This window comes from Sylvia atricapilla, chromosome Z (genome assembly GCF_009819655.1).
Source record: "Sylvia atricapilla isolate bSylAtr1 chromosome Z, bSylAtr1.pri, whole genome shotgun sequence".
NCBI lineage: Eukaryota > Metazoa > Chordata > Aves > Passeriformes > Sylviidae > Sylvia > Sylvia atricapilla.
In genome coordinates this window covers 15,053,842-15,074,771 of record NC_089174.1, presented here as the reverse complement: position 1 = coordinate 15,074,771, position 20,930 = coordinate 15,053,842, and the positions used below count along the sequence as shown (strand labels likewise).

General features: G+C 38.9%; 2 protein-coding genes across 4 annotated transcripts in view; one reads left to right on the top strand and one right to left on the bottom strand.

Moving 5' to 3' along the window:
* Positions 1 to 9,511, top strand: part of RASA1 (RAS p21 protein activator 1) — a 54,591-nt gene extending 45,080 nt beyond the window's left edge. Inside the window, exons 20-25 of the mRNA XM_066339318.1 lie at positions 957 to 1,043; positions 4,005 to 4,072; positions 5,740 to 5,828; positions 6,628 to 6,705; positions 7,836 to 7,970; positions 8,638 to 9,511. Of these exons, the coding sequence (XP_066195415.1) occupies positions 957 to 1,043; positions 4,005 to 4,072; positions 5,740 to 5,828; positions 6,628 to 6,705; positions 7,836 to 7,970; positions 8,638 to 8,721 (541 nt within the window). The 3' untranslated portion in view covers positions 8,722 to 9,511. The remainder of the gene's footprint in view (positions 1 to 956; positions 1,044 to 4,004; positions 4,073 to 5,739; positions 5,829 to 6,627; positions 6,706 to 7,835; positions 7,971 to 8,637) is intronic.
* A 1,312-nt stretch (positions 9,512 to 10,823) lies between these two features.
* Positions 10,824 to 20,366, bottom strand: CCNH (cyclin H). Of its 3 annotated transcripts, none has more exons than XM_066339955.1 (10): positions 20,227 to 20,366; positions 20,011 to 20,133; positions 18,771 to 18,844; positions 18,275 to 18,485; positions 17,800 to 17,963; positions 16,039 to 16,109; positions 13,520 to 13,631; positions 13,047 to 13,088; positions 12,901 to 12,961; positions 10,824 to 10,997 (listed from the first exon to the last, which is right to left on the bottom strand). In XM_066339955.1, the coding sequence occupies exons 1-10, from the start codon at positions 20,341 to 20,343 to the stop codon at positions 10,953 to 10,955; spliced, it is 1,020 nt and encodes a 339-aa protein (XP_066196052.1). In that variant the 5' UTR covers positions 20,344 to 20,366; the 3' UTR covers positions 10,824 to 10,952. The 3 variants fall into 3 exon arrangements, with proteins under 3 accessions (XP_066196052.1, XP_066196053.1, XP_066196054.1); XM_066339956.1 differs by having other exon boundaries at positions 20,011 to 20,124; XM_066339957.1 differs by lacking the exon at positions 13,047 to 13,088.
* Positions 20,367 to 20,930: the final 564 nt, after the last annotated feature.

The following is a 20,930-nucleotide window of genomic DNA, read 5'->3' as shown; positions in this document are numbered from 1 at the left end:
AAAATAACACTTCTAGTAATTAAGTGTTTTACAAAAGCCTCTGGCTGGCATTTGGCTCTCGAGATCAGAGACAAAATAGTAATAATATAATTAATCTCATATTTTTACAAAAAGGTAGAAGACAGTGGTAGTTGGCAGACAATGACATGTATTGGTCAGTCTTTCTCTCCTGAGAAAGAGATGAAATTATTAACAGCATATTAAAAATACAGGTAGGTAGTTATAGTTATACCATGATATGTCTGTTTTTGTCTGCTAGGGAAATGCAGAGGCTGTTTTTTCCCCTGTTTCTTTTAATTGATAAAGTAGCTTGGTTTCATCCCTCAGATTTGAGTCATATAATAAAAAGTGGATAGTACAGAGTTTCCTTTCATAATATTAGCTTTTAAAGTACATGAAACCCTCAATTTTGAGCCATTGGAGTAGCATGGAATTTTCTTTTGTGTTAGTAATGGCAAGGTTAGTATTGAAAATTGCGGTACTTAAAAGTATATGATGCAGTGATCAACATTTTCTGAAATACACCACAAATGTCCACCTTTTTTAATGGGAGAGGACTATTGCTATGGCGCTTAACTTTTTTAGCTTTTTTCACTGTATGTCATGTATGGAAAGAATAGTTTTTGTTCAGTTAAGAGAGAAACTAAAAGAAAAGTCAGCCATCAAAATGGTCTTTTTTCAAAAAGGGAATACTACTTAAGGAAACAGTTACAAAACATTTAATGCACATCTGAACGATCACATATTGCACAGAATTGGTTTTCCTTGTCATTTATAAATTTACTTTTTAAAACAAACTCTGAGAGAAAATTTATAATTTAAAAATTTGTCTAAATTATTAATATAAAGTTGATAATAGTTCTGCATCAAATAGGAGGTTGGTCTAGGTCCTTTCTGACTAGCTTTTTTGGTTCTGTAAATTTATTGGAATAAGTAATTAGCAACTATTTCTGCAGGACGTTGAGGTATATTTATGGGTGCCTACAGAAGTCTGTTCAAAACAAATGGCCAGCTAATACTACTATGAGAACCAGAGTTGTTAGGTAAGTTACTCTTCAGCCTTATTCTGGAAATACTTCTTCCAAGCCTTGTTGAAGACATACTTCAGTGTGCTTATCTATGTTTCTTTCAGTGACAAAACTGTATGAACTTACACAGGTTACTGCAGTGTTTAAGATATTTATGATGATGAAGCGCAATGTCCCAATTAAAGATAGAGCTTGCTGGATTCTTGATTTGTTCTTAGAGCCTTGCCAGAATTGATGTAGTGTAGAGGTCAGTATAGCTTTACTTAATGGTTTTAACTTTGAATTTACAATACTACAGCCCAGTCATGTTGCAGTATTCTGGAGCACCTCTGAAAATGTTGCTGGAGGTTACAGAACTTGGCTGTTCTTAACTCACACCAGCCATCAAAACTCCCAGCACAATACAAAACTTCTACTCTGTTCATTGCCAGGGCAGGTCCAACAAAAATGTTTGACAAAGCTGTGGTCTTGACACTTTTTCTAAACATGGCAGGGATTTTAAGGGTATTGATTTGCAGAAATCAGGACTTCACATCGAAAATCGTAAGTGGTATGTTTTATTTCCAGCTGGGACACATGAGGGTATAGCTTCTCCAAACCATGTGTCAGGACAAGGCCCAGGTGTAAACAGACATTGATCCCACAAACCCACACCTCCCCATGTGCCTCCCCATCCCACATCCCCACAAACCCACATCTGCCCATTCCCACCTTCTCTCCCTTCGTGTTCACTTCCTGGTGGTTTTGAGTTGGGGTCTTGGGAGGAAAGCCAACATCTCCCTCAGGTGTTTCTTGGTTGACCTTTGCCTCTGGGCAGGGCAGTGGAGGTTAGGCTGTTTTTCAGGTCACTTTGTTCCTGCCAAAAATTAGGACCCTGATTTTGCTGGATTCAAACCATAGCTTTCTGCTTCATTGATTTTTCACAATATCTTAGTCTTTACTGAATTTTCCCAATATGCATCTTAATAGTTTTTACCTAGCAATTCCTGTGTGCACTGCTACCAGTTATTTCTGCATAACAAGTTACCTTCTATGTGCTGTTACAAGCTGTTGTTCTACTTCTGCAAAAATCATTAGACAAACAATATATATTTCTGTTTCCCCTTCATCTGCTTAAGTCTAACATGTTTCTAAATTCTGAGTTTTCATAGCCATATATGTTCCCCATCTCAGTATCAGAGCCACAGCTTTTCTTTTTGTGGTGTCAGGCAGTTGTGTGGTTAGCAGAGGTTAATGTCCCATGGAGGGGTCTTTCAGAGCATTTATATTTGGCTTGTATTTATCATTTTGACACCAGAAGCCTTATGTATTTCATACTGTGAAGCGGCATTGCCTTCAAATAGACACTGCTGCTACTCTGAGACCTCCTTTTACTCTCAGAGAGGCTAAGCTGCTGGAAGGCTGTAAAGGTCAGTAATGAATTCCGCATCTCTGGCTGTTCCTCCCCAGCTCCAAAGAGGACCATCCTCCTCCTCCATGTGGCTTTTCTTGGTGGACACAACAGCTCACTTTCAGAGTTTTCCCAGTGGTCTCTGATGGATGCTAAAAATACTTTTTATCAATTGCTTTTTTGGTGTTTCATTTTCACAAGTGGATACTAGATATTTTTCTCTGGAGTGCAGTTTCACAGCCTTCAGTGGTGTTTATTACCTTTCATTGCACTGGTTTTGGTTTAAGAGTGATTCAATATTCAGAGGCAGATGGACAATTTTTTTGATATCTGGTATCTTCTCTATTGTATCAGTCAGAATGTGCTACATTTCTGTCTGGTTTTAAAACTCCCATATAGATATTTGTTCATTCCTAATTTAGCCAGGTTTACCAAGATAAGGAACATTAGATCTTCCCTGTCAGCAGAGTCTCTGCTACTGGTGTACCTTGTTGAGCTTCCAATTTTGGCACTTGAAAAGAGTGATTGGTATATGTGCCATGACTTCAAAATTAATTCTCACCACTGGAACTATTTTAGCTGAACCTCTGGCTAAGAACTGGTTTTTTTACCAGCCCATAACTTGTGTTTCTTAGAGAGATAAGGCACATCCATATAGAACATACTAGGTGTCTTGGACTTAGAGAATGTGCATCAACCTCACTACTGTTTGTCACTTTCAAGAAATGTGGGAATTTCCCTAACTGTGTACTTCACAACAGGCAAGGTTCCCTTACTCCTTTCATCAGGAGTGAGGCTGTAGTATTACTGTGGTGAAATCCGGCCTGCTGGTGGTGTACAAGGCCAAAATTACAGATATTTAAGATCATTTTAATTGGTCTATATGTCACTTCATTGTACAGCAATTAACTGGAGTTGAGGTTAATCTGAGTGATGATTTTTACCTCTGGTATTAACAGGAAGACAGTGCTGGTGAAGCCTATTCTGGGTTCTAGTTGCATGAATTCCTAGTTCTTCAGTTAGAACAGGGCACTCTTTTTCCAGCTTTTAAAATGGCAGCAGTTCTTTCATGGTGGAAAGTAGTAGACCCCTTCTTTTTCTACTGAAGTGTACTATAATCGGGATACTGGATCAGCTGAAGCTGACCAAAAGGTGTGTTCTGCTAAGAGAGATCTTTTTACCCATCCAGTCCTGCGCTTGAGCTTACAATACCTTGGGGAAGTGGGTGGCTGTGGGATGGATGACTTGAAGTAGCAGACAGTGGAGAATTTTTGGGAGGTCAAAGACCAAGGCCAGCTCCTTTTTGAGGCAAGCATGGTCTGGGATTGGTTTCACTATTACTTGGCAATTAATTCTTCCTACATGATTTCAGCAGTTCATCTTTATCGGGAAATCAGTGTGCCTCTTTCAGATTTCATTGTAGTTCATAGCATGATGAACTGAATTTATATTTTTACAGAGCACAGGCTAATTTATTGGTGTCTGTCTCAACACGATCCCACATTAACTTTATTCCTGAAATACTGCACAATTTTACATCAATTTTCTAATGGTTTTGAACAAAATACAATTTTATTTCATTTCAGTGGCTTTGTTTTTCTTCGACTGATTTGTCCTGCTATCCTGAACCCAAGGATGTTTAATATCATCTCAGGTGACTATGTGCTTCAGATTCAATCTCTACTTCATGTAGCAGAGACATGAAATCACTGTAGTATCTAATGTAGCAAAATAGGAAGTTCTTTCGAATGGTGTATTTCAGGTCAAGTTATTAATGTAATTTGGTTGACTTCTCCTTAGGGTATATACTTTTCACTGTCAAAGGCTTGGTTCTGGACATCCCCAATGTAATTTTAACGTCCAAAAAAATCCATTGTGATATCTAATAATATTTTGAGTCAAATCTAGCATTGTTTAATATATTTTAGTGGTGTGAAAAATGTAATTATAGGAACTTCAGATGTCACTTTCAATACAGTGCAGTGCAAGAGTTAACAGCTGAATGCAATGTTATCTCTGAAATGTACAAGATTTATAAAGTTGGCATGTATCTGCAAAGCTTGGAATACATTTGTGCACCTAGAAAATTATTCTTGACCAATTTTTTTAATATCCTGCTTAGATGGCTTGCAGCCATTAGAGTGGTGTTTTGACTAATTAGATACAGCTGATCTTAGATACAGAATCTTAAAGATGAGAGAGGGATGGCCTTCAGAAAGGGTGAAAAACAAGAAATACAGGAGAAAATAAAAAAATCTGGTTCAGAAAAGCTTTTTTCTTTATTTAAAGAGAGTTTTTAAGACAATGTGGCATGTTTTTTACCATCAGTCTTTAAACTGTACTGAATGAAAAGGACCATGTCAAACAGAGTTCCTTTCTCTCACACAGTAATCATTTCTATACATGCTTTGGAGAAAGCATTTAAGAAACGTGGCTTGGAACAAGTGATAATTTTTTTTGGCATTTTAACATCTTTGGCAATTTTGCAAGTTAAGTACCTTCCAACTTGGGTAGCACTGTGCCTGCAGGTGTAAAGGACTACTTACAAGTTTGAGTAATGCCTTTTGAGCTTGTTCATTACAATCCTGCTGAGCTACCTCCAGCTAGTATTCTTGACTACTGTTAAGGGAAACGTACAGACCATATAAGCCTAAAACTTTGTCAGTGGAATGCTTTCAACCAAGCCATTTATCTTAACTGGAGAGAAAAGTAATTTTGCAGGATACTGCTGGCAAACATGTTGGAAAACGAAGTTCTAACTCACTTAAGTGGTTAATGTAAAGTGTTTATAGTCACAGTGATTATGGACTAATCACAGTGATTAGAGATTTGTGGAAATACAGGCCACCACTGCATGTGACATTCACTCTGTTTTCCTGCTCCCAGTAACTTAAAAGTATAACTTGTCAGTGCCCACTTATGTGGGTATAAGCAGATAAGGAAAATGTAAACTCGGTTCTTTTTTTAATTTCAAAGGTAAATGTTTAAACAAATAATCTTCCATTCAACAAAACTCCTCAAGTTTTTAGTGAACGGTTATCATTTCACCTAACTCTTAATAACATTTATTTTGCCTTCTTGTTCTGTGTGCTACTGTTACAGAAAATAAGATGATCAGATCAACATAGCTTTTGGACAGTACAAAAGCAATATGTTTTATTTTGCGAAGTGACATCTTTCACATGCAGTTGTTTTATATTAAAAAGAATCTTAAAATAATTTATTTTCATGTGACTGCTGTTAATTTTAAAATGTAATGACTCTCTACTTTGCAATTTTAAATGTAATGGCCAGTGACTCTCTACTTTGCATTCCTGACAGATTCTCCTTCCCCCACTGCTGCAAGAACACTGACGCTGGTCGCCAAGTCTGTGCAGAATTTAGCAAATCTGGTTGAATTTGGAGCTAAGGTGAATATAATTGTACATATTGAGAACAACCTAGAACTGTGTTTCCAGTACGCTTTTCACATGTTCCTGTTCAGTGCCTGCAAAAAATTTGTTGCTATTTTCTCACGCAGAACATTACTTTCTCTTCCTCCATTTTGACCCTGTATTTATCACTTGCTAGATTGGTGTTTTCTGTGGTACAGCACTTCAAAGCTCTCCTGCTTGTACTGTCATACTGCTAGATGTAACAAAAGCTGTAAGTCAGGTGTACCTATTGCACTTATAAGCCAAAGATTTCAATTAAGTTTCTGTTAGAACACTAAGAGAATGCCAGCAGTGACTGGTCTCTATTTCCAGGTTGAAATATTGATAAAAGATCTGTTGACTTAAGCATTGTTAACATGACTTCAGGCTGGTATGAGAAAGTTGTTTCTTTGACACACAGAACTTGGAATGTAAGAGTTAACGACAAAACAGGAAAGAAGGCATTTGGTCCTTATGATACCTCTGAACACAGAGCATCTGTTCACTTCAAACAGCTATTTAGAGGCACTCACCTTGATGCAAATTTATATCTTTATGCATGTGTAGGAAAAATTTTGAATCACAGGCTCTCAATCTTCTAAATACAAGAAAATACCAAATTCTGTAGTCTTTTGACTGGCTGCACACCAGACACTAGGAATACACCTGAAAAAAATATTATTCCAATTTACATACTAGTTTTGCAGTGTCATCTGCCTCACTGCACTGTGTTTGCCTCAGATGTGACAATTCTCTTGGCACTGATTTGTTAATGAATACTTCTTAAAATTACTAGGAGCCATACATGGAAGGGGTAAATCCATTCATCAAGAGCAACAAACATCGCATGATCATGTTTTTGGATGAACTTGGGGTAAGTTGTTAAAAAAATACTTGCTGAAGCTACATGGCAGAATCATAAATTTAAATTTTCTATACCTCTTATTAACTAGCTCAGCAATGCATCAGTTCCCACATAATTTTGAATGGTTTTATCTGAGTACATTTTTAATATTTACTTAAAAATTGCTGGTATGTCATACGGAATTCAAATCAAGTATCTTCTTAAGACTTTATTATTTAGTGCTTCTGTAAATGTGAGAAGCCGAAGTAGATTGTACAGCTATGAGATTAGAAATTTCGGGCAAAAATACAAACATGTTTTTAAACCAGAAGTTTTTATATAAAAGTTGTCACATGGTTTTGACCAGAGACTGAAATTAATTTTTCTTCAAAAAATATTAGGCTGAATTTCAGTAGCAAAAGCTTCACTGAGTGCATTCTACATATTGTAGTTTGAAAGTAAACTGCTGTCACTGTTTTTTAAAATGTGACTGTTTTTTGTGTGGTAGCCGTAATAGGAGTTATGTCTTCATGTTTTATAGATACGTATTTTAAATCCAATAACTATTTTAAGAAGTGAGGTGAAAATGTGCTAAGCATTCTGAATTAATCCTTTAGAAGTGACCTAGAGGACATCTTAGAATACTTAACAAGTGTGGCATTTGGGTATGTTCCAGATGTCATCCTTCTCTGATTAAATTGCAACTTCTGCAATTATGACACATCAGTTTTCTTTAAATGACAGATTTTACATGCGGTCTCTGATAACAGTTGGTTTGGAAATACCTGTTGGATTATTCTGCTGTTTTAACTGCAGCATTACTGGTTTATCATCAGTTTCATGAGTTATGTGATAGGTAACAGCAGATTTTGCTGCATTTTGTTGCTCTTCTCTGATTTAGATTTAAAAAGTTCTTAATAGATGGATTCCTCCTTCGTTTATATGCTGTAGTTTCTGATCAGCTGAAAGGCAGAAGCAATACCAGATCTTGTAGTAAGAATCCTGGTAGTGCTGCAAATTGCAGTATACTCACAAAACATGCCTGTGAAGAGGAGAAAATAAACAGATAATACATAATAGAAAGATGGACTGAAGGTTTAGATGGAAAGAGCAAAATTGGTCTTGTCCTCCTAAATCTGCTGTCTTCTATTTTGTTGAAGAATGTTCCTGAGCTTCCAGACACTGCCGAGCACTCTCGAACTGACCTCTCCCGTGACCTGGCAGCCTTGCACGAGATCTGTGTGGCACACTCGGATGAGCTCCGGACGCTCAGCAATGAGCGAGGGGTGATGCAGGTGGGTTAACACAAACCAACCACAGGCACAGTGCTGTGTCCTCAGTTACTCCTCAATACTGGGATTCTTTCATGGCATTTCTGTAGCAATATGACTGATGTTGTATTTCACTAGGAGGTTATTAGCTGTGAAGGAAATACTTAATCCGTGTAATACATGAAATACATGTTTCCTCATGCAACAAAATCATTTGAGTTTGGGTGGGTTTTTTAAGTTTCATGGGGAAGCCTTAAACCCACAAGATTACTGCCTACTGACAGATTCTCTGGGTCTTAGCTTTCAGATCTGGAATTTTTTTCAGTTGAGAACCAAATTCACTTTCTTTAACTTTCTGTTAATACCTCACTTCCTAGTTTGCCAGTAGACTTGTCTGCTTGGCAAACTCTGCTGACAGACTGTAAACAGTGTATTAGCTTACTAAGTGTGTTACACTTCCTCCACCTTCCTATAAAGCACAAAGAAGCAAGAAGATCCATGGGAGGAGAAGCAAAGTCCGTAACATTGTTTTAAGACTACCCTTATTGACTAGGGAATCAGTCATTGAATCTTTTTAGTATTATATTTAAACTACCGGTCTGATAGGCTGGCGCTGAAAATGCTACTTAGGGATGCCTTTTCTGTCTCCAGGAGCTAACATGTAGTTTTACCGACTCACTCTCTTTTACAGCACGTTCTTAAGAAGCTTTTGGCCATTACTGAACTGCTACAACAAAAACAAAATCAGTATTCAGTGTCTAACAACATCAGGTAGCAGTCCTCTACCTGAATTCTGCATGGATCCAGCATGCCCAACATGGCAACGCTCACCAGTATCACTTTCTTCTTGCTCTTGCCAAAAATAGCACACCCTGTCACATTCCCAGTGATGTGTGAACTATGCAAAAAGAAAACAAAGATCCTGTTGGTGAATGATTGCACCAGCAGCTTTTTTTAAGCTATCTGTGCAGGACATTTGCACTTTTTTTTTTCCACTTGGAAACAGTTTTCACAACCTCTGAGCCTTGGTGTACAGTTCACCTTCCACAGAGAACATGCTCTGACTGTGTCTAGGACTTTGAAATTTTTAGCACCTCTGATTGCCAAAGTTTTTGCTGTCTGATTGGAAAAGAATTTATCAACTGACATGAGAAGAAAGGTGTTGTTCTGACAACCACCTCTAACTGGATAACATCTCTTACTGTAATTTCTGACTGGTTACAATAATTATGACTTCTGACTGTTTCAACCACTTTTAACTTGTATTTACAGTTTCCAGAACTTGATGTTATGGTAGGAAGAACCTTTACTGTACACTTTTTATACCATGCTGTTTCTCTTGCTGGAATGATGTTGAAAGAGAATATGCAGAATGGGTCTTGTCAGCTTTATTTTTTTGATGTGCCACTGATTCAGTCTGAATAGTTCTTCCATCAAGAACTGTATATCCAGATAAATCACAATGCTTTTGTAAAATGTTTACAACAGTAAATAATTTGAATTCAGTAAATTTATTGATCATTATATCAGACATGCATGCATTCATTAAACCATTTTATAAAATAGGTATTGTTTGGTCTTTTTTGTACTGTAAGTCTAGCATAAATATTTTTATAAGTGAAAGTAAGTTTTTAAAATAAATCAAGCTGTCTCTGATTTAAAATAAATCAGAGACATCTCTGTCTCTATGGAAACTGGCTAACTGCTACTGTGGAAATTTTTTTGTGTCTGCAGTGGCGATGTATTTTGCAGTGTTCATACTGTGTCACTTTCTGAGCTTAAGTCCTCAGACTGCATTACCTTGTCCCTATGCCTTAATCTGTACAGTGCTGGGTGAGAAAGTAGATGTTAGAACACCTTAGGTAGGTTGAGATGTAATAAAAAGAAGTTCTTCCCTCACAGTGGGGTGAGGAACTGGCAGAGTGTCAGAGAACTGGCTGTCCCAGGATACCCCTGGGAACTGTTGAAGGTCAGGTTGGATGAAGTTCGAAGCAACCTTGTCTAGTGGAAGGTGTCCCTGCCCATGGCACTGCCATGAAGTGTTTAAAAATTTGAAAAGTAAAATGTACACTTGATTTAGAGTGTACTTCATCATCATCATGTGTTACATTCTAGGCAGTAATACAATAATAGGGAATAAAAGATTAATTAACAAGATTAATGAGATAACCACTTAAATAATCTTAATATATGAACACTATTGTAAACCTTTACAACACCTACAGTGTTTTTCCTGTTTGTCAGAATTGCCTAATCACTGTCACAAAATAGAGTTTGCCTTTGCACCTTTGCTGTAGTAGTATAGTGGTTCTTGCTGTGTTGCCATGGTCTCCAGCTGAACAGCTTCTTGAAGGTGAGAGCTCCCAAATGGCACATGTGGTGCTCTTCTATAGTGACAGTATACCTGTTTGAAAGATCTTGCTACTACAGAAGTATTTTCTCAGATTGTCCCATAACCCTGTCAAACCTGTATTAAACTGAACCTCAGAGTAAGTAATTAACCTTTCTTTCTGCCCTACTTAGATCTTTAACAGAGTGTATAAAAGGGATTATTTTGTGGATTTAGTTGCTTTGGTATAGGCAATATAACGTGATAAAAATACAAACTGGAAGATAGAGCTGCCTACCTAGTTTTCCTGTTACACACAAAATGCAGCAAAGAGAATGAAACTGGGAACACCCAAAGCTGTATGTAGCTGTGTGTATTGTAGAACATTGTATGTATGAAAAGGAAACAAATTAGCTGGTGCTGTAACACTACATTGCAGCCACATGGAACTGTTTCTAAACCAAAAAGAAGGGCCAGGCTTCTTGAAGCACATCGTGCTAGTGTTGGACCTGTAACGGATAAGGATTTAAAGAAACCACAACTTACTCTTCTAGGGAAGGAAAAGCTTTACTAATAGGTTAAAGTTAAAAGTACAAAGACCTTAAAACATATAAAAGGGCAGGCAGAGTCACACCTGACACCAGAGAGTTCCTGCAGTGCTAAAGGTCCATCTTCCTTCAAAGTAATGCTGAATCCACAACATCATCATCAGTCCACTCTTCCTAATGGAAGGAAAGAACACAACACCTTGAGTGACATCTGTGTGTGGTGTGCTCCTTATGGTCTGGATTTAAGAACTTACAGAGACATTCCAGAAGACTAAAAGATATTTTAACATGGGGCAAGTCAGACCGTAAAGCTAGTTATCCATACCTGTGCTTACAGTCATGGACACAGAGTCATGTTAGCAACCCCTTTTCAACAACTCTCTGAGATTAAGAAGTGTGAGCTTTATGTTGGATAACTATGTAGAGACTTCAAAAACAACTCATTAGAAGGTGCAGCTCATTCTGCACCTTCTAATAATGTCTTGTGCTTTTCATGGCTTTGTCACCTTGGCACCTTTCTCTGCCACTTATTGTATGTTTTTTCTATTATTTCAAACTGACGAGCTCAGCATACCACTTCTGGCTTTCCTACTGATACTAACCTTCAGCTGCAGTTAAATCCAGAAACATCTTAGACTGTGCACTTGTAGATTACAGTATCAGCTAACTACAGGCTTAATGAAGCCATTAGTAAGGCAGGAGCAGTTTGCACACTCTGTAAGCTTTCAAGAAGTTAAGGACACTTTGTCCTGTATGTCCTGGCCAGCTGAGATCTGCTCTTTTAAATGATTATTACTCAGAAATGAAATTACACAAGTAGAAACCCAGTTTCAGATACATCAGTAATGAAAAATCCTAAATTCCACGATCTTTCAAACTGTTGAAGAGCCTATCATGATAGTGCTGTAGGCTACGTGAATATCCTATCAGGTTATTCCTTTGGAAAATAATTACAGATATGAATTAAAAAGAAGCTCCAAAATCAAAATTGCCTCAAACTATTGCAGAGTAACTAACACAAATTAAACTTGGACATGGAACATGTAAAACTCCCAAAGCTCATGTGAAGCTGTTTTCTAAGTTACACTGTCATAAAGTGAAAAATTTTCCAAGTGCCTGTTTCATGGAATTGCCAGTTTCAATATACTTTTGAAGACTGGCATTTGGAATAAAAACTAACCACAAGTTTTTGCAGCAATAAAAGCATTATAAAATAAGTTCAAGGTCCCACATTTTGTTAGAACAGACCTTCAATGCCAGTTTCATTATACTCTTTTTGAAACAATTTTTCAGATTCTGCTCATCATCTCCCTACTATGATAACCTCTAATAGCAAAAGACATAAATCTTGTCTTTTATCTTCAGCTTTAGGTAGGTGACCCTCTTCAGATGTTAGCACATTTTTCTAGATGCCATACTTAGTGTGTCTTAGACTATCAGTACCCAGTGTCTTTAGTGTCAGGATGAGTCCAGTTCACTCTCCAGTTTCCTGTCCATGTTACAAACAAAAACTCTGGAAGATTTTCATCTCAGATATGAAGGACAATCTTACTACTGTTTTTATTTGCTGAATCCCCCTTATCAGTTTATCTTCATCTTATTTACACCTCGTGTTATAATGCAAAGTGCTAGCTACCCATTTGTAATTCATGCAGCCTTGTTAACAAATTATCTGACATAAATTTTGTCCAACACTCTATACTGCTTTTAGCAAGAAATGGAATAAAGTAAGTAAAAACTTTAAAAGCACAAGAAACAGCAGGAGGCATGGTCTGCATGTTCTTTCCCCTCTCCACAAATGACAGGGGTGTTCAAGAACACCTTTAAGCACAGGTGAGTATGAAATCTGGCTCATCTGAAGTAAAAAAAAAACCAACCAACCAACCAACCAACAAAAAAAAACCACCAAACTTGAAAAAGATTCAGTCTGAGCAACACGTAAAATTTTATTATTATAATAAAATTTTATTATTATATTTACCCAGATGGGTAAATATATTGCACTTAGCTGTGTCACTTCTGTCTTGGGATTAAGGGTGAAAAAAACAGGAAAAACTTTTACAATAGATTTACTGACCTCATCCATTTTACATTTCTTCGTGACATATCCGTCATCTTCATAACCTTTTCTCTTCTTCCTAACCCAGAAGAAAAGTGAAATGCTTAGGTATTTTTATAGGGTAAGACTCTCTTTATTTGACCAGAATTACATTATGCACATACCTGTTCCATAAATAAACTACCAAAGCCTCAGCATACAGCTTGCTGGAAGTTCAGGGTGCATATTGAAGTGAAATGGGCAGAGAAGAAAAATCAGGAAGTCCTTTGCCATCCACATAATTTTTAAGAAAACATTAAGCCTTTACAACATTCTTGTTTTAATCACGTGATTCTAAAGCCCTTAGTTCTCATTACATACAACATTAAGTAGCCACATTTAAGAAGCCACCCAGTATTCCAGTTTTGTGTTACGAAATAATCAGCCTGCCCTGCAAATCAGCGTAAAAGAACCTATTTATGTATTACTGAAAGCACTTGAGTCTTGGATCTCAGCTTCCAGTAGAAACAGCAAACAGGCAAACATTGTGTGAACATTTAAAGTTTTTCATTTTCCATCACTCACACAGGTAAGACAATTTTAATGTTCCTACACCAGTAAAAAAGGCCGAAGTTTAGCACATCCAAGATATACTTACAGGTTTGTATTAAATGAAAGGTCCAAGCTGTGACACTTCTCTAACTTCTGTTTTAGAGCAGCGACCTCTTCAGGTCTTGGCAGTTCATACTTTTTAATGAGATTTTTCATGCCTAAAACGGCAGCAACACACGTGTAAGCACACAGATAATTTCTGCTCTGCCTTGTGTTGGGTCTGCATGACAAGATATTGGTAGTGGGGGCCTACAGGGATGGCTTCTGTGAGAGGCTGCAGAGGCTCCTCCCACGCACAACAGAGGCAATGCCAGAGGGCTCTGAGATGTGTCCACCACTGGACAAGGCCAAGCCTGTTAAGTGACACTGGATGTGCACCTGTGATAACACATTTAAAGGAAAAAATCCAAATGCCAGTGCTACACTAAGTGCTATATCTATATCTATAGATAGATATAGATATACAGTGCCCTATATCTACCAGGGTAAGTGAGGAAGGCAAGGAAGGAGGTGTTCCAGGCACTGAAACAGATTCCACTGCAGCTCCTGGTGCAGACCATGATGAAACATCTGGGGCCCTGCTGGGGTCAGCAGGAGTGTGGAGTGTACAGATGCAGCAGCAGCAGCCTGTAGAGGAGGTGACTTTGGAGCAGGTGGATGTCCCTGAAGGAGGCTGCAACCCCTTGGGAATACCATGCTGTGTACCATACCATGTAGGGAAGAGAAACCTACACTACCAAGGAGGTTTGCTGGCAAGATTTGCGACCCCATGGGAGACATGCATTGAAACAGCCTATTCCTGAAGGGCTGCATCCCATGCAATGGACCGACATTGAAGAAGTTCATGAAGAACTGTAGCATGCAGGGAAAGACTCATGTAAAAATCATTTGAAGACTGTCTCTGTGGGAGGGACCCCCCCCACCGCAGCAGGGGAAGAATGTGAGGAGGAAGGAGCAACAGAAACATATAGTAGGCTGACTGACTACAGTCCCCCTGCACTGGAGGGAGAGAATTCAGGAGTGAAACTGAATCCAGGGAGAAGGGAGGGGTGGGGGAAAAGCCTTTTAAGAAGTGGTTTTCACTTCTCATTACCGCACTCTGATTTGATTGGCGATTAATTTTCCCCAACTGTGCCTGTGACACTGACTGATGAGTGACCTCTCCCTGCCCTTATCTTAGCCCAAGGACTTACTGTTTTCTCCCCTGTACCCACCTAGGGAGGTCAGTGGAAGGGTGGCTTCGGTGGTCATTTGGCATAGAGCTGGGGTCAACCCACTGCACTTGTGAATCACACCACCCTATCCAGTCTCCAGTGTAGCTGAGTATTGCTTATGTCTCATAGTCAGGCTTGAGCCAAGAGTTCATCTTTCCTTCGCTCATTCTAACTACATTGAAACAAGTTTCTAGCATCACCGACTGGATTTCCATAAGGCAGAGTTCACATTACTCTGCTAACAAGCCTCAAAATACACAAGTATTTTTTGCAATCAACGTTGTACTGGCTGTCATAAAAAATAGCAGTTCCAGTCCTTTTAATAATGCAAATTAAATTTACCAGTTCTTCTCTAGCACCAGTACTCTGGAGAAGTAATTTACAAATGCTTGAAAGATTTCCTTTCAACCATCTTATCTTTACGGAAGAGCTGCCTTTGGGCTAAAGCAACCATCCACAAAAACTGAAGTGAAAAGTAAGCGATCCCAGCATTCCCTTCCATCTCAGCAGTGGAAGTCCGAAGACTCGATTTGTTAGAACACCAGAAAGTAAAGGACATCTTAAGTTTTATACATAAAAGGTAAATTGAATTTTAGACCCTGGTTACTTGCATGGTGCATTCACTGCTAATGTTCACCAGCCTAGTTTCACTTGTACCACTCCCATTTGAAATGCATGCATTAGCTTAATGCATTCAGTAACTGATTACTTACTGGGAATTTCATACAAAAAGGCAATAATCAGTGTACTACACTCCCTTTTAACTTAGCCAAACCATGGTAGTATTCTTAATATTTGTAGAATATATACACACAAATTTCTCACACTAGTAAAGCTACGCATGTTCTGAAACATCTTACAGCTGCAAAACACATGTGCAGAATAAATATCAGTATGTCACATTATCATTTAGCTTACAAAAGGTACCTTCTAGTGGTACTAGTTATATGCAGGCTTTGCCTGAAGCTGTAATGTTTAAGATACAGTGACTTAAAAAGCAATTTAATTCTGTCCTACAGAAACCACTATCTAGTTCTCAAAATAGGTTTCTCACTTTTGAATTTACTGACTCCAGCACTTATGTTCTGAAAGCATCAGGCAGGTCCTCTGCCTGTTAATTTATTTAATTTGTTCATATTAATTTAATTTATTAATTTGGTCTGTCTTTTTTCCCCTTCCATCCACATGGTGAATAGTTCATTCTACTGTTTGTAGTTTATTTATGAATGCCTTAAGGTGAAGAGAACCATTTGAAGCACACCTTTCTATCTAAAGCTTTTGTAATTTGGAAAATGATGGGTTTTCCTCCTTTTGAGATATTCTTTATCATACTTTTCCCATGTTTACTTACATTTCATGTCATCTAGTAATGTGGATAAGATTGATTTGTTTTCTTTCAGCGTAAGACTTTCTGATAAATAGCTGCAAAGAGACATGGAAGAAGAATTTTTTAAAATGTCATAAGCATTTGTGGCAACTACTGTGAGTTAATAAAAAAGTGTATTATTTCTTACTAACGTCTCCTGGAGCTTTATAATTACATAAGTAAGAACACTTTGTTTACTTAAGTGCTATAAAATGATAAAAAAGCAAATCTGTCACTGTAAGATGACAAAGTATTCCCCCAGCCATGTACAAATAACACTGCCAAGTCAGATTTCCAAGCCTCATGGAGCTAAGTCAAATTAAGTTTAAGATTCTGTGACATCACACTGTTGTACAGTATGCCCACAGAACAAGCAAATACTTAACAGTGGTTTTCAGACTGACCAACAGCAGAGCTTGCAAGACAGGCTTGCTTCTTTTGGCAGCTGAAAGCTATTACTAAACCCTGTCAAGCATGAGCCTCTGGGTCCCTTCTTGCCAATGAGATCAAACTTCTCTTCAGCAAGAACACTAAGGCACACTGCCTGGATAGAACAGATATGAGCCAACACCCGCAACAACCAAGGAGTTCTACCCCTTCCTCCATGAGAGCAACAGCTTTCCAATTCCCACGTGTTCTGTAGCACCTCTGCAGCTGCACCTGATCACAGGTCCACAGACCATCAGCTGCACCATCAAGTTTCTCTCATGTCTGGCAGCAAAACTCACATGAAACAGTAAATACAAAGGTTATGACAACTCCATGGTGCAGACAAGTAACAAAGACTTGAATTCTTCACGAATATGCAAAGTTCAGACACCTTGAATCACACACTATCTATAAATTACTTCAGTTGTTTCTGCAAGCATGGTTTTCTGAATTTTGGCACAAGCAGTACAGAATACAGATGTAGGAATGTAGTTGGTCGAGTTTCAAGTTAAAGTATGAACGTGAATGTTTTTACACAATTCTGAGAAGACAGTGAATCCTGTAGAGCATACTCCCAACACTTTGTTTTAGAACTAGAGATTTGAGATGTATTTAGAACAGGTGGAAGGTTTTTATTTTAAAATAACTTCTGGATTTAGAGGAGGTGTTACACTCCAGATGCAAAATGCTTACAGGCAGTGGCATGGTATTAAAATATGGCAGGTACAGCTCCTTACAGCAACCACCTCAGCTGTTCATCTGAAGAAAAGTGTTTTGTCCCTAAGAGAACTAAATCAAACAAACTACACATTTCAGTAAAGGTATCAAAGTGTTTGATAACGCCTGTGCAAACACCAGTGGCAAGGACAAAGAAGGCAAAGAAAAGATTCAATTAAAGCAACGCCTTAGCCCTGATTTATATCCGTGGAAACTGAACAGTTGCAGCAGCCAAACACAGCATGTTACAGCACACCCATTAGCTGTCAGTTCAGTGTCATTTCAGTTGACACTCAGTTTCTACCATATTTCCACTTTCTTCCCTGTATAACCCTCAAACTGAGTCTGAAAATTCTATGTTGTTCAGGGTTTTTTAACTTCTTTAAAGGGATATAAAAACCAGACAGGAACTAACTGCTTTCATCACTCATTAGTGAAAATGATCAGCATCACTGCCATTCTAAAACATAAAGAACAGACAACTGCTATCAATCAGTAAATACACAATTCTAGTACTTAAGAATGTCTAGAAAAAAGCAAATTCTTTATACAAGCAGTAATTAAACTCTTTAAATCACACATATACAAAGAAAACACTACCTTTCCATATTAATTCCTGCTCTTGAGCCACTAGATAATATGGCAGTGAGAGCAATCTGTGAGGGAGTAAAGAGAAGATATGCATCCGTCAGAGCCACTCGGTTAAGGAAGTCATCAGCTGTTTTCCTCAAAACTTCAGGATTTTTCAGCATTGGATAGCGAGTCTAAAAAGTAATGATTTAGGAAAATCAGTTGCTGTTTGTCATTCCTGTTCACGAGCTCAAAATGCTCAGTATTTTACTCAACAGTATTCAGAAAGCTTAAAAAACAGCAGACCATATTTTTATTCCAAAAATATCCTAAATAATTTAAAGACCACAAGTAAAACAACTTTCTTCCAGGTATCTGTCTATTACTATAGAAATTAGAGTTTTTAAATTACAGGCACAAAAGGAAATAAAGTTTTTTAAGACAATGCATGACAGACCTGTATTACTTTAATATACAGAGCATACAGCATATCAGAGAGTATTACCTTAATATCAATTAGAAATCCCTCAAATGGCCTGTATGGATTGTGGATGATGAGATGGAAGTTCAGTTGCTGAATAAGTAGCAGTTCATATTCCAGTATTTGTTCAAGAACTTTTTCCTGTCCGAGAGGACTTTCTCGAAGGTTACCAACAAACTGTGCACTGGATACATTAAATTCATCTACTTTACAGGCTAAAAATGCACATGTTAACCTTGAGGAGAGAAAAAACAAAAAAAAACCCCCAAACATATAAACATACAAAATCAAACATATTTGACATATACAGCATCCATTCTCCTATCAGGAGTTGTGCATCTTTAAAACACTAAGTTCTGAAAACAGCAAAAGGATAGTGAATCTGACCATATTTCGTCTTTACTCCTACTTAAGTTCTCAGATTTTCTTTCTTGGTTTTTTTTAAGGTATATCCCAATATAAAGATCATACCTCTAATATTCCATTTGTCAAAGTAACTCAAGAAGTGTTCATAACTCACATTATTATCCGAGGATGATACTCCATCACCGAGTTATTGAGGTAAAAACGTTTGAAATACATGCAAGCTGTTCCCTAAATCAAAAAAAATGGGGAGGGAAAAATAAAAATTAATTTAGAAGGAAATATATAAGTACATACAAAGAAAAAATCACAAAATGGGCAAATTCAGATATATACTACAGGCACACAGGATACGTTAAGGCACTAAGACACATACAGCCATTACATATCATTAAATATTTCAAAGTCTTTATTTTTGCCTGCAAGAACTTTACACTACAACTGCCATACAAAATAATTTTCTTTATTTTTAGACATGTTTTGGAAGGCAATGCTGAAAAAGCCAACAGTAGCTTTATGAAAAAAATTGGTATTAAAATGAAATTTAAAAATCAAAGGCTGAAAAAAATAATCCTTCAAGTTGCGAGCAATCACAACCATTTGACGTTTTACATCAGTAAATTTCGCAGGATATTTATCAGCATGAAAGCTGATGCTTTCCAAAATGAGACTCTGCAGAGGCTACTTCTCACACATCAGTCTGGCTTCACAAAACATGCCATGGCAGCGAATGCCATCTTTCAAAGACATCCTCAGGCATGGCACTCTACACTACACCTGCTGAAAAAGGGAAGACAATGTAAATCATACATCTTAATGGCTCAGTGAGAGAGCGGCACAATTTCACTCTGTTCTTCAGCTCTAAGTCCCCAGTTCTCCCGTCTGAAATACGCTCTTCAGCATTCAAGACAAGTTCAAGTTAATTTTGTTTTTGCTTTCTGGGTTAATATTTTGCCAGTACACGATCCAGCTTATTTTGAGGTCAGAGAAGCATTAATGCTGGAAAACAAGTGAATAACAGCCCAAATTTGGGACCATCTCCTTTAGCTACTGGGAGATTGTTTCTTTGTATCATCAAACATTACCATCAATCATCTACCATTTTGTTTCTACTCCTTGCGAAAGGGAAACAAAACAATTCAGTCACCCAAGCAAGTGTGAGAGTCAAAAGGAAAAGATCACGTTGAAAAACACCAGACTTTGAAGTGGCTGCACGTGTCAGAAAACGAAACAAAAAAGATAAAAAGCGGCCAGACTGTAGTGCTAGCGGAGGGAAAAAAAAAAAAAAAAAAAAAAGGAGCTGTAAAGATATTCGCTCTCTCAAAAACAAGCCAAGCAGGCAGCAAGCGAAGGAATAAGGGGGGCCGAGGCCGCGGCTCCGTCCTCGCCTCGCTCACCACAACGGACCGCGGCATCGCGGGCTTGAACGCGGCGCAGAAGTCCAGCAGCCTCTTCTCGTAGTACTTGCATAGCGCCAGCTCCTCGTGCGGCTCCAGCAGCACCGGCTCGCCCTGCGGCACCTCGAGAGAAGCAAAGCCGCGCCTGAGTCCGCCGCGCTCTCACCCTGCGGCCCCGCTCCGCCCCGCGCCCGCAACCCCTGCGGCCCCGCGCACCTTCCCGCTGGCCGCCGCCCTGGCCCGGGCCCGGCGGTTCCCCTCGGCGCGGCGCCGCGCCAGCTCCTCCCCGTCGCGGAAGGTCCAGCAGCGGCGCTGCGTGCTGCTGTAGAACATGGCTCCGCACAAGGCCGCGCCCGCGCGCGGCACGCCGGGAGCCGCCTCAGCGCGGCGGGGCGGGCCCGGAACACTCCCTCGCGGGGCGCGGCGCTTTCCTTTTCCGAACTTACCCGTGTTAAGGACGAGCTCCGGCAAAACAGCGTGTCGTAAACTTTTGCAGAATAGTAGCACCTTCGTGTTTCTCTTTCGGTTTTATTAATGTAAACTTTTAAGTTTACAATGCAATTGTGTGGCCTCATCTCGAGCGCTGGGGACAGTTCTGGGCACCTCAATGTAAGACAGATATTTAGCTATTAAGAGAGCACCCAAAAGGGGGCCACGAAGACGGTGAAGGGTCTGGTAGGGAAGCCGTATGAGGAATAGCTGAGGTCATTTTGTTAGAAATGACCAGGGCAGAAGATGATATTAACTCCTTAAATGCTCGAGGGATGGCCTACGCCGCTGCTGTTCCACCGAGGAGGAGGTCCAAGTCGGTCCTGCCGCTGCCCTCATTGCTGCAGAGCCGCGGAAAGGCCGAGGGTTTGCCCCGCAGGGTGTTCTCTACAACTCAGTTTGGCACGTCTGGTCTAGGGTTGTCACCTTTG